Here is a 13,385-nt window from a genome sequence, read left to right as displayed (position 1 = left end):
TTGTAGACCAGGCTGGTCTCGAACTCACAGAGATCCGCCTGCCTCTGCCTCCCGAGTGCTGGGATTAAAGGCGTGCGCCACCACCGCCCGGCTAGTATTCTGCTTTTTGAAACAAGGTTTCAGTATGGAGCTTTGGCTGGCTTGGAGCACAGATATCCACCTGCCTCTGCCTCCAGAGTGCTAGGATTAATGCGGTGCACCACCACCAGCTACAGCTAGGTTATTCTTTTCCTAAAGCAGCTAATGTAGGGTTTTACCTTGGGCATTGCCTGGGCACTAGAATGCCTTGTCTGTAAGGTCTGTAAGTCTTGTCTATAGAAAGATGAGACTCCCATTTGGTTAGTCATAGGTCCTCTTGAGCTTAAGGAGTCCTTGTCTACGGTTAGATGTAGAAACAAACTGTGGTTTACCTAACTGAAGAGTAGTCTGCACCTAGCTGCTCTTAGTACAGTAACTAGAAAAACCTAACAACAAACCAGAAAACCTCGTAAAAGTTCATCAAAGAATGTCAGAGTTAGAAGACATCTTAGAGATGAAGCACCACTCACTTGATAAATCAGAAACTGAACGTCAAGAGTGCGTGCCTCGTTTGTCCCAGGTCACATAGCCCAAGGGGAAAATGTGAACTACCAGTCAAATCTAATTTATAGTCTCCTTGGTTTGGCGTGGGGGGAATCTCCCTACAACTTGCCCATGTATGGTCCCTTTTCCCAATGCTCTTCTACTGTTAATTCCCTGTTTTGAAGAGCCCAGTTATTACATATCCAAGGCAGGGGGCGTTGCAGAAACACGAGTTCGAACCACGGGTACGGGGAATGTGGGGCGCCCACACACCCACCTAAGAACTATGCCACTTTCTCTGACAAAGTTTTCCTGAAATCCGACTGCGAGGCCAAGATGCCTGCTGGGACTGGGATGAAGTTGGGAGCTGCTGTTTCCTTGGGGAGGCTGGGGCTGGGCTTGTAGAGAGGCGTGGAGCCGGGGATCTTGGGGACTGGAGGGCAGAGAGCAGCCCGGGGCGCAGAGGAGCTGGACGCAGATTTGGAGGGTTTGGGGCCTTGGAGGGCGACGGGAAGCGCAGAGCAGGACGTTGCGCCCTTGCGCCCTGTACGGGGTGCGCGGAACCAGGGAGTCTTGGGCCTTGGAGGGCAGCGGAGAGCGTGGAGCCCGAGCTGCGGGACGCAGACGGGAGACGCAGAGCTGGGGGTACTGGGCCTTGGAGGGCTCAGGGACCCCGGTGCATAGGGGTTCAGGGTTAACGCGGGGCCTGGTGCGCACGGCCCCGGAGCGCAGCGCAGCCCGCAAGGGAGGCCGCGGCCCCGGAGCTCCGTGCGGGTGAGGGTGCGGGGCTCCGCGCGCCCTGGGTCCCCGCCCCCGAGGCCCGGCCCCGTGCTGGGTTGTAGAGCACAGGCGGGGCGGGGAGGCCTCGGGACCGCGCCACGTCCCCCGAGCGGCCACTGCAGGCCGGGGGCTTTTGTGTCCGCGGAGGCCGCGTCTCCCCCGCGCGCGGGCGGAGCGCAGCGCAACGCGGCCCAGGGCGCGCGTATTCTGCGGGCCGGGCGCGGGCGCCGCCCCCAGGCCGCGGCCCTGAGCCCGGCTGAGCCCCGCGTGTGTGCGGAGCCCCGAGGCCTCGGCGCCTCCCAAACTTTTCAAAGTCGGTCCGCAGCCCGGCCGGCCTGGGCTCCGAGCTCGGCAGGGAGGACCCCGGGGACCAGGAGGAGGACCCGGAGAACCAGAAGGAGGACCCGGAGGAGGAGGGGCCACCGCATCAAAGACGCCGGCTTCCCGCGGCCCAGGGGCGAGCCATGCGCGGCGGTCGGTAATGTCAGCGGAACAGGACAAGGAGCCCATCGCGCTAAAGAGAGTTCGAGGTAACCGAGCAGGGTCGGGAGGACCGGGGGAGTGCGGGGCCACAGGGAGGCCACCGTGGCGGCCCGGGCCTAAGTGCGCGGCCCCAGGCGCACGGGGTCCCCACTTTGTGTGCAGACGTGCGGCGCTCAGCATCCCTTCCTACCAGACTCCTCTCCTGCTTCCCACCGTACAGCACAATAGACACCTCGGGGCGAAAAAGAGACACCCGCGAACAATACCCACCCCCACCCCCCAGAAAACTAAGTTGTACAGCTAGAGAGTTGAGGCGCTTTGAGGAAGCACCTCCCTCCAAAAGGCAACACATATTCCCTATATTTTTCTTTAGTTTAGGGAGAGAAACTAGATACATTCAGAAGGCGTTTTCTTTATTAACCAATAAGATTAAGAATCGAATCATCCAGAAATCAGCTTTCTGCATCATTGGTGTTCTTCCTTGTAAACTAGTAAGGAATTTGAATGCCTCTTACTGTCTCGAAAAAATCAGAGAGAAGGATGTGCTGAACAAAAGGTACTGCATGTAAGTTTAAAACACACACCACCAAATACCATCTGGGAATGTGTGGCTACCCTCCAGCTCTTATTCCCAGCTCTGGATGGGTTTCTAAGTCTAAGAGTCTCCAAGTTTGTTCATTGTGCAAATATTTGTTGAACATGTACTATGTGCTAGGTACTGCTCTTGGCACAGGTTAAAACACTGAATACAGAATGTAGATAGATGTTCTTCACGCAGGAGTGCACACACTCAGTAAACAACATACATGGTCAGATACTGTGCAAACTATGAAACCATGAAATGGGGGTAGAAAAGACCGGTGGGAGGGGAGGCAGGATGATGAAAGGCTCACCTGGAAGACGGCTGAGAGGAAGCTCGCACAATCCCAGTCATACCTGGGGGAAGGAAAGGCACTCCAGGCAAAAGGAACCGAAGTCTGGTTAGCCTGTGTATCCAAGCACTGGAAAGGAAGCTGTGGTAACTGTGGCAAGCTGAGCCACTATAGACAGAACTTCCAGTTCCGGTGGGCTAAGGTTAGGGGAGTGTGTCTTGAGAGTCATTAAGGTTTTGACTTTTGCCAGAGTGGTTGGTAGGCCTTTAGTTCCAGCACTCCAGAGGCAGAGGCATGTGGATCGCTGTGAGTTTGAGGCTAGCCTGGTCTACAAAAGTGAGTTCCAGGCCAACTAGGGCTGCATACTGAGACCCTGTCCAAGAGAAAGAGCCTTTTTCTCCGAGGTATCTGAGAAAGGACTGAACAGTTTTGTGAACAGAGCAGTGACCGAGTTTCTAATAGGGTTTATGTGAGTGTTACATAGAAAGTAGGACTGGGGGGGAAGGGGCTGGAGCGGGGAGCCTACTGCAGCAATGCTTTCACCCAAACAAAGGTAAGGTGCCCACACATCAGTGAGTAGTAAGATAAATTCCCGCTTGACTTAACTGACTCAAGCATCCGTTGATGTTTTGGTTGGTGTGACTGGAGGGAACATAACTGAACTGCCTCACGATGCCAACACTGTGAGCTCCAAAAGATGTTTGCTCAGCTTTTTAGGTAGAATTCCCCTTTCTGGAGCTTGAGGACAAAGCGTTTGTATAACAAGTGTGAGGCCCCCAGCACCTAGGTAAAAGCCGGGCGAGTGTGGCAACTTTCCTGTCATTCAGGCAGGTGGAAGGGGAGACAGGCGATCGATCCCCAGAGCAGGCTAGACCAGCTGACTCGGTGAGCTTTGGGTTTCAGGTGAGAGACCCTGCCAAGATACGTAAGTTAGAAAGCAATCAAGAATCAGTTCTTGGCCGGGAAGTGGTGGCGCACACTTGACCCCAGCACTTGGGAGGCAGAGGCAGGCAGATCTTAGCGAGTTCGAGGCCAGCCTGGTCTACGAAACAGCCCCAAGACAGCCAGGGCTGTTACACAGAAAAACCCTGCTTCAAAAAATGGGTGGGGTGGAGGGATCAGCCCCTGACCTCCATGTGCACAGAGACATGCAGAAAAAGAGAACTGGACTTTTCAATCATTTAAACAGAGGTTCTAACTTATAGCATTGCTTTTAAAGGCTTGATGTCCAGACAGCCTTCCATTTCGTCAGTTTTGTTGTGGTGGTGGGAGGAGGGTTGTTTGTTTGTTTGTGTTTTGTTTAGTTTTTTTGAGACAGCGTCTTACTGTGTAGCCCTGGCTCTCCTGGAACTGACTATCTGTGTGATTGGAACTCATAGAAATCTACCTGCCGTTTCAGGGAGCTCTGGGATTAAAGGTGTGTTCCCCAATACCCCAATTGGAGAAATACCATACCCCTGTTTTGTTTGTGATTATGAGGTGCCACAGCCTTTAAGGCTTACGCCTTTCCGAGATGTAGTTTTCCCCTGAGATTTTTGCAATACAATTTTGTCTGTTATTATTATTATAAATTGCTTTGGGATTAAAGGAAAGGAAAGAGCTCTCTGGTTTATGCCTGTGATCTTAGCTGTCAATCCTAACCAAATGTAAGGCTAAGTAGAATCCGTCGGTATCTCATCGTGTGGGAAGAACACAGGTAACCCTCTGCATTGTTGCAGTATCTCTTGTTGCTCCTGCAGCATTGAGTCCCACATCAGCGGTAGGGAATGGGCTCAATTCTCAGCTCAAGAATAGTCTAAGAGCTGAATCCCAAACTACAAGAATCACTTTTAAAAACACACAATCAATATTTTTACTTCATGGTGAGTGTTTTTATAATAACTTATTTCCAAATACATCAGGTTTAACAGACATCTTGGGACTGGTTCGTAGTCCATAAAGGTTCTGTGTTCCTTTGTTTCTCTTGTTTTTTGTTTGTTTAAAAAAAAAAAAGGTTCATGTTATGTGGTCCAAGCTGGTTCAAACCAGGCATCCCCCTGCCTCAGTCTCCTGAGTGGGGCCTGCAGGCATGCACACGCAGCTACTATCTGAGCTTGTATGAAGCACAGTTCTATTGAAATTAGCTGCTCTGGGTTGTTGTTGTAACTGTACAGTTTTTTTGAGACTGCAAGTTGGGGCTTTTTATAGGGCATAGACTCTTGAGTAGTGCTTTTCAGAGAGTCCCAACTACTTGCTCTTTACGGGCAGACCTTTGTAATGGTTGTGTGTTTACTTCATGTATGTCACAAAAATTTCATTAGATTCCTGGTTTAGGAAAAGATTTACATACATATATGTATATCACTGTCATATAGATAGATAGATAGATAGATAGATAGATAGATAGATAGATAGAGATATATTTCAATTGAAATGAATTGTTTTTTAAAGAGATTTATTTCAGTTTCTGTATAGATGATGGTGTATGTGCACATGAGTACCAGTGATCTTGAACACAGAGGGCATGTGATGCCCTGGAGCTGGAGTTACACTCGTGAGCAACCGTACGACAGGACCTGTCTTGGGTGACAGGAACCGAACTCCTGTCCTCTGCAACAGCAGCATGTGCTCCAAACCCCTGAGCTATCACTCCAGAACCTTAAATGAATTGTTAAGAAATTAATATAAAACTGGGTATTGTGGAGCACACCTTTAATCCCATCACTCAGGAGGCAGAGTAAGTGGATCTCTGTGAGTTTGAGGCCAGCCTGGTCTACATAGCTGGTCTACATAGTGATTCCAGAACAGCCAGGGCTCTACAGAAAGGCCCTTGTTTTGAAAGAAACCTTCGCTGTTTCTTTTTAGTTTTTATTTTATTTTATTTTACAAAGATTAACTTCATCTGTAAATGAGAAGGTAATATAGAATATGGGAATATGGGGACTGGAGAGGTGATTCAGTAGTTACAAGTGCTCCCTGCTCTTGCAGAGGACCCAAGCTGAATTCCCGGCACACAGGCGCTTACAAGGATAGCTTACCAGGGCAAGAAATTTAAGTTCCAGGGGGACCAAAGCTTTTTTCCTTCCAAGGGCACCTGCACTCACACTCAAACACACACACACACACACACACACACACACACACACATAATTTAAAATAATAATAAATTAAATCTTACAAAAACTCAAGATGACTCAGCAGGTGAAGGTGTTTCCTATGTAAAGCCTGGTGACCTGAGTTGGTTTCATGGAACCCACAAGTAGATAGAAGGAAGAAAAACTGATTCAAAAACTTATCCTTTGACTGGCAGACATCTGTATGCTGTGGCACATATATTCTTCCACACACAATGAACGAATGAATGCATAAGAAACCAATAGAGATAGAACTTAGATGTGACAAAATGAGATGCCATTGACTGAGGACTTCACTGTACCATGCTCTGTAGATCCAAAGTATCATAGCTCACTGGGCGCTGATGGTGCACACCTTTAATCCCTGAACTCAAGAGTCAGAGGCAGGTGGATCTCTGTTAGTTCAAGGACAGTCTGCTGAGTGAGTTCCAGGACATCAAAGGATACCCAGAGAAACCCTGTCTCAAATATCTCCAAAACCTACTCTACCTAAAACAACAACAACAGCAGCAAAATGCTTATGTAGGAGTCAGAGATACGAACGTTTGCCTAGCATTTAGGAAGCCCTGGATCTGATCCCAGGTCCAGATAAACTGGATGAGAAGGCACATGTCTAACTTCAGCACTTGGGAGGCAGAGGCAGGTGGATCTCTGTGAGTTTGAGGACAGCCTGGTCTACAGAGAGAGTTCCAGGAGCCAGGGCTATTAATAGAGCCTGTCTCAACAAAACAAAGCAAACTAGAAATAAAAGAATGAAACAACAGCAAAAAACATGGTGGGGGGGGGCAAGTTCAAAGTCATTCATGACTACATAGTGAGTTAGGTATCTGCCTGTAGTACCCGAGACACTGTCTCTGCAGAGACAAGAACATAAAAAAAAAAACCCAGTTCCTATGGAGGAGTCATCTAGGGGGGAAATCCCCGAAAGACTGTAAGAAAAGAAACAGAAATTCAGAAGTGAAGACGGAATTGTGAGCTTTCACATTTAGCAGTAACATAAGGGACAAGGGTGATGCTAAAGAGATAATAAAATAGCCGGGCGATGGTGGCGCACGCCTTTAATCCCAGCACTCGGGAGGCAGAGGCAGGCGGATCTCTGTGAGTTCGAGACCAGCCTGGTCTACAGAGCTAGTTCCAGGACAGGCTCCAAAGCCACAGAGAAACCCTGTCTCGAAAAACCAAAAAAAAAAAAAAAGAGAGAGATAATAAAGAGAAATGCCATTCATATACTAACTTTTGGCATCACTAATAGTCAGTATCTAGGAAGGGCGTGGAGGGTTAGGGTTGAGGATAGAGGGATGAGGTAGAAGTGCCAGAAGTACCAGTGGAAGAACAGGGGAGGTCAAGGTTTCTGTGTAGAACATTGGACTGTGTACAGCACAGTAAATCATCAGGGATCTGAGCTTGGCTCTAAGTCCATTGACTCTATCCCCAACCCCACCTCACTCCCCCCACCCCCAGGGTATTCCAGCGTGTGCTCTGAATGTGCCTGTCATGGCTTGTGACTGAAGCCAGAAATAGAAATCTGGAAGTCGGAGGTAAACAGGTGACTACTAATTAACGTCTTGGGAACGCGCAGGCTTCCCAGGGAGAACGAGCAGTGAGCAGAGCCTTGAGGTCACGAGCGTGGAAAACACTAACATTTGGGAGACAGATGGAGAAGGCTCAGAAAGGCAGAGGGAGAGGGCCGCCAGAGAAGGGGGAACGCTAAGAGAACATGTCACGTGCATAAAAAGAAGGGTGGATTTATGAGGGATACGTGGGGAATTTGGGTGTTTTAATTTGGTTCATTATTATGTATGAACGAATGTAAGTGCACCACATGCATGTAAAAGGCTGCATAGGCAAGAAGAAGGCGTTGGTCCCCTGGCACTGGGGTTACAGGCAGCTGTGAGGCACCATGTGGGTGCTGAGAACTGCAACCCAGCGCTCTGGAAGAGCAGCCAGTGCTCTTTGTTTTGTTTTGTTTTTTGAGACAGGGTTTCTCTTTGAAGTCCTGGCTGTCCGGGAACTCACTCTGTAGACCAGGCTGACCTCGAACTCACAGAGTTCCGTCTGCCTCTGCCTCCCGAGTGCTGGGATTAAAAGCGTGCACCACCGCCACACAGTGTAGCCAGTGCTCTTAACTACTGAGCCATCTTTCCAGCCCCCCATGTGGTTTTGTTATTGTTGAATTTTCAAGACAGGGTTTCATTGTGTAGTCCTGGCTGTGCTGAAACTAGCTCTGTAGACCAGGCTAGCCTTGAACCCCACAGACCCTTCTGTCTCTCCCTTCCAAGTGCTGGGATAAAGGTGAGCGCCACGACCACCCAGCTAGTAGAGTTTTACCATCTAACCTTGGCTAGCCTGGAATCCACTACGTAGAGATCAGACTGCCTTGGAACTCACAGAGATATGCCTCCCACCTTCTGGAGTGTTGCGATTCAAGGTGTGTGCCATCTTGCCCAGCTGGGGTAATTTTTAAAAAGTTTTATTTTATTTCTTTCTGTCTCTGTGTGTGTATGTCCCCACCCTCTGCCCTTACCCACCCCGACCCTGTATGTGGCATGTGTATGCACGCAGGAGCCCACAGGGCCAGAGGGGAACATTGTCTACCTTGGAGGTTGAGTTACCGGCATTTCTAGCCACCTACTGTGAATACTGGGCAAACCTCCTGTGCTGACAGCAGCTACTGCTTCCAACTGTGGAGCCATCTCTCCAGCCCACAACTGTGTCCTTAGCATGTTGAATGGAAGTTATGTGTTTTACTTCTTGGTTGAGGTTATAGGTATGTGTCATAGATACAAGCAAAAATGGGACGAGCTTCTGGTGTAGTTTAGTCTCAAGGAAAACTGTTTGGGCTCCTCCTGTTTGCCTGGCATGGCACCTGGCTCGAGTGTCTTTTAATATACTCAGGACAAAGTATGCAGATTGCTGATTGGGATTTAAAAAAAAAATTATGTGCATGAATGTTTTTCCTGGATGTGTGTATACTACATGGATGTCTAATGTCCACAGAAACAGAAGGCATCATCAAATCCCTTGGATTACAAATGCTTGTGACCCAGAGTGTGGGTGCTAGTAATTGAACCTGTGTTCGCTGCAAAAATGAGTGTTGGAAACCACTTAGCCAACTCTCCAGCCCACACCCTCTTATAAGTCAGGTTCTCACTGCGTAGTCCTGATAAGCCTGGAACTCACTGTGTAGACCAGGCTGATCTCAAACTCACAGAGGTCTGCCTGCCTCTGCCTCCACCATGGAGCACAAGTATATGCTCTTGTGTGAGTTCTCTCTCTCTCTCTCTCTCTCTCTCTCTCTCTCTCTCTCTCTCTCTCTCTCACACACACACACACACACACACACACACACACAATACATAAATAAATGTAATGACAACAAAAAAGACAGACAAAAGTAGGAGGAGCTATGAAATCATATCGTCACCTTCCGAAGCAGAGAGTCACTGAGTGTATCTAAAAATGAAAGAAAACACTGGGAATAACCCAGAAGTAGAGTATTTGCCTCACCTGTGAAAGGCCCTGAGTTCAATCCCAGCACCACTTAAATAAATATAAATAAGTAAAATATAAGAACAAAATATAACTTTTCCAACTTAATGTTTTTAAAGTGTCTTTTCTCAAGCCCTAGAGGACCTTTTAGACACTCTCTTGTGCTGTACTCTGGCTTAGTTAACAGAGTGTTTGCTCAGCATGAGGATGTCCTGCATTCTGTTCCCAGGATTGTATAATTTCAGAGTAGTGATTTGTGCCCATAATCCTAGCACTCAGAGGTGAAGGCTGGAAGATCAGAAGTTCAAGGTCATCCTCATCTAGATGGTGAGTTAATAGCCAACCTGGGCCACACAAAACCATGTTTCAAAAAGAAAGAACAGGAAAGTAAAACATAAAAGGGAAAAAGAAAAAAATCCCCCTTAATGAAGAAAACAGTACTCTTCGGTTTGCTTTTAGTTGTGTGAAATGCTAGTGAATTTCAGATGTTAATGCTGTCACTTCAAATATAGTGCCTTGTGGGGCTGGGGAGATGGCTCAGGAGTTCAGAGGACCAGGTTGGATTCCCAGCACCCACATGAGGGCTGCCATCTGCCTGTGACTCCAGTTGCAGAGGATCTGATGCCTCTTCTGTCCTCTGTGTGCACTGCATGCATGCGGTGCAGATACACATGTGAGCAAAAGCCGGGCGGTGGTGGCGCACGCCTGTAATCCCAGCACTCGGGAGGCAGAGGCAGGCGGATCTCTGTGAGTTCGAGGCCAGCCTGGTCTACCAAGGGAGTTCCAGGACAGGCTCCAAAGCTACAGAGAAACCCTGTCTCGAAAAACAAACAAACAAACAAAAAAAACCAAAAAACAAAACACATGTGAGCAAAAGACCTATACACAAGAAAACAATTTTTTATTTTATGTACATTGGGCCGGGTCGTGGTGTCGCATGCCTTTAATCCCAGCACTTGGGAAGCAGAGGCAGGAGGACCTCTGTGAGTTTGAGGCCAGCCTGGTCTACAGAGAGTGAGTGCCAGGACAGACTACAAAGCTACACAGAGAAATCCTGCCTTGAAAAAAAAAAACCCAAAGAATAAAGAAAGATTAAACAATAGCGTCTTGATTGTGTCAGTGCCACTGTGTGCTCATCTGTTACCAGGGGGAAAGTAGCTCCCCTGACAGCGAGCCAGACATCTGAGGCGAGTGAACTTCACGGCTGTATCTGCCTGGTGAGACTTGAGAGGCTTTTCAGTCGGTATCTTATCTGGAGACAGAAACCACACGAAAAGCCGGGCGGTGGTGGCGCACGCCTGTAATCCCAGCACTCGGGAGGCAGAGGCAGGCGGATCTCTGTGAGTTCGAGACCAGCCTGGTCTACAGAGCTAGTTCCAGGACAGGCTCCAAAGCCACAGAGAAACCCTGTCTCGAAAAACCAAAAAAAAAAAAAAAAAAGAAAAGAAAAGAAAAAAAGAAAAAAAAAGAAACCACACGATTAAACCAAGTCATTAGCAGATGGCAAATGGAAGTGACCGCAGTAGGATGTTAAAGTTTTCTTGGAGGTGGTGACTATAGGAAACATCCACCGTCCCTGAGGCTTTCAAAACCAAAGAAGCTGGAATTGCTACACTAAGTAAACTCCAAGCGGGAAACGTGTGGAGTATAACAGATTTCTGAGAAAAAGTTACTGCATGGGGAATACTTACATAGCTCTGCTTGGAGGAGAGGGTTTACATTCTGAGGGTCAAATCTAGGTAAGAGACCCTGGGTACAGGCACCTGCTAGGCAAGTGCCCTCCTGCAGCCCTAACTCTCTGAGAGTTTTTTTTAAAAAGTTTCTTTACTAGGGCAGACGGGAAGGTTGCCAGAACACTTGTGGAGGGCAGAGGACAACTTTGGGATTTGGTTTTCCTCGTCTACCATGTAGGTTTGGGGGATGGAGCTCAGATGACCAGGTTTGATTAGGGAGCACCTTTGCCCATTTAGCCATCTTGCTGGCCCCTGTAATTATTATTATTTTTTTTACAGAATTCTATTTTTATTTCTGTGTATGTACAGGAGTCAGAGGAGAGGGCCTCAGATCTCCTGCAGCTGAGTTACACATGGCTGTGAGTTTCCCAGTGTGGGTGTTGGGAACTAAACGTAGGTCCTCTACAAGAGTAACAAACACTCTTAATTACTGAGTCATCCCTCTAGCACTCCCCAATAATTCTTAATATTAGATCATGTTGCTAAAATTAATGTGACAGAAGATAGAACTAAATGAGTCATAAAACAGGAAAGCATTTTATCTTATCGCTGTGAAGAGATACCATGACCCAGCAACCCTGTTTTTATCTTATCATTGTGAAGAGGTACCGCGGCCAGAGCAATCCTTCCCCCCCCCCCACACACACACATACACACATACACACACACATACACACATACACACATACACACACACACCCACACACACACACACAAGAGACAGGATTTTCCAGTAGTTGTGAAGCCAGTCCTGGAACTTGCTCTAAGACCAGGCGAGGCTGGCCTTGAATTTACAGAGACCCGCTAGCCTCTGCCTCCCAAATGTTGGGATTAAAGGCGTGCGCCACTACTGCCTAGTACCACAGCAACTCTTACAAAAGAAAATATCTAACTGGGGCTGGGTTACAGATTCGGAGGTTCAGTGTATTATCAGCGTGACCAGAAGCTTGGCACTAGGCAGGCAGGCAGACAAGGTGCTGGAGAGGTAGCTGAGACTTCTACATCTGGACCCACAGGCAACAGGAAGAGAGAGTAACACTGGGTTTGCCTTGAGCATCTGAAACCTCCAGTGATGGACTTCCTCCAACGCCACACCCACTCCAAGGCCACACCTCTTAGTAGTGCCACTCCCTGTGAGCCTTCAGGGGCCATTGCCAGCAAACTATCATCACACTTTTCAAGGAAGGGAACATAGTGGTGAACAACTCAGAGATTGGTAATAAGAGCCTGTGTGCTGGTGCAGGCCTTAGAACATTTTGGAGGCTGAAACAGGCTCATGGTTGCCATGAGTTGGAGATCTGCCAGGGCTACAGAGTGAGACCCCAATTTTAAAACAGCAGGGCTAGAGAGATGGGTCAAGGGTTAAGAGCACTGGCTGCTCTTCCAGAAGACCTGGGTTAAATTCCTAACATGGCTAATAACCATCTGTGACTGAGTTTTAGGAGGTCCAACTCTCTCTTCTGGCCATGCGGGCAACACTATGTTTGATAGACATATACAAGCAAAACACTCATGCACAAAAAAATAAAATGTAGTCAGGGCTTTTTTTTTTTTTACTCCCACCTGTCAGTTCCTGAATAACCACTCAGAGGCTTAATATTACTTATAAATGCTTGACCAATGGCTCAGGCTTATTGTTAGCTAGCTCTAATAAATTAAACATGTAAATTAACCCATATTTTTTATCTATACTTTGCCACATGGTTCATGGTTTGTTATATCATTTTTTACGTGTCTTATTTCCTCAGCAGCTGGCTGACCTGTCCCAGACTTCTCTGTGTATCTTTGGAGCCTGTCCTAAAACTCACTCTGTGGACCAGGCTGGCCTCAAACTCTCAGAGATCCACCTGCTCTGCCTCCCGAGTGCTGGGATTAAAGGCATGTATCACCACCGCCCAGCCAGACTCTTCCCTAGTCCCATATCTCTGCTTGGATTTCCTGCCTGGCTCTATCCTGCCTTGCCATAGGCCAAACAACTTTATTTGTCAACCAATAAGAGTAACAAATATTCATAGTGTACAGAAAGACATCCCACAGCAATAAAATACAAATAAATCTCTTTAAAAAGACAGCAAAATCCCATGGAGTTGGGGGTGTAGCTCAGTTGGTAGAGTGCTTGCATAGCAAGTATTAAGTCCTGAGTTTGCTCCTTAGTACTATGTATACTGCAAGTGGTAGCTTCTTCTTTCTTTCTTTCTTTCTTTCTTTCTTTCTTTCTTTCTTTCTTTCTTTCTTTGTTTAAATATTTATTTATTTACTATGGATACAATATTCTGTTTGCATATATGCCTACAGGCTAGAAGAGGGCACCAGACCCCATTACAGATGGTTGTGAGCCACCATGTGGTTGCTGG

General features: G+C 47.7%; 1 protein-coding gene across 1 annotated transcript in view; it reads left to right on the top strand.

Moving 5' to 3' along the window:
- Positions 1-1,046: 1,046 nt before the first annotated feature.
- Pygo1 (pygopus family PHD finger 1) overlaps positions 1,047-13,385 on the top strand; it is a 23,177-nt gene continuing 10,838 nt past the window's right edge. The window contains exon 1 of the mRNA XM_005347641.2: positions 1,047-1,871. Within this exon, the coding sequence (XP_005347698.1) occupies positions 1,823-1,871 (49 nt within the window). The 5' untranslated portion in view covers positions 1,047-1,822. The remainder of the gene's footprint in view (positions 1,872-13,385) is intronic.

Source organism: Microtus ochrogaster, chromosome 5 (genome assembly GCF_000317375.1).
Source record: "Microtus ochrogaster isolate Prairie Vole_2 chromosome 5, MicOch1.0, whole genome shotgun sequence".
Classification (NCBI taxonomy): Eukaryota; Metazoa; Chordata; class Mammalia; order Rodentia; family Cricetidae; genus Microtus; species Microtus ochrogaster.
The sequence above is the reverse complement of the archived record's forward strand: the minus strand, read 5'-3'. Positions and strand labels throughout refer to the sequence as shown.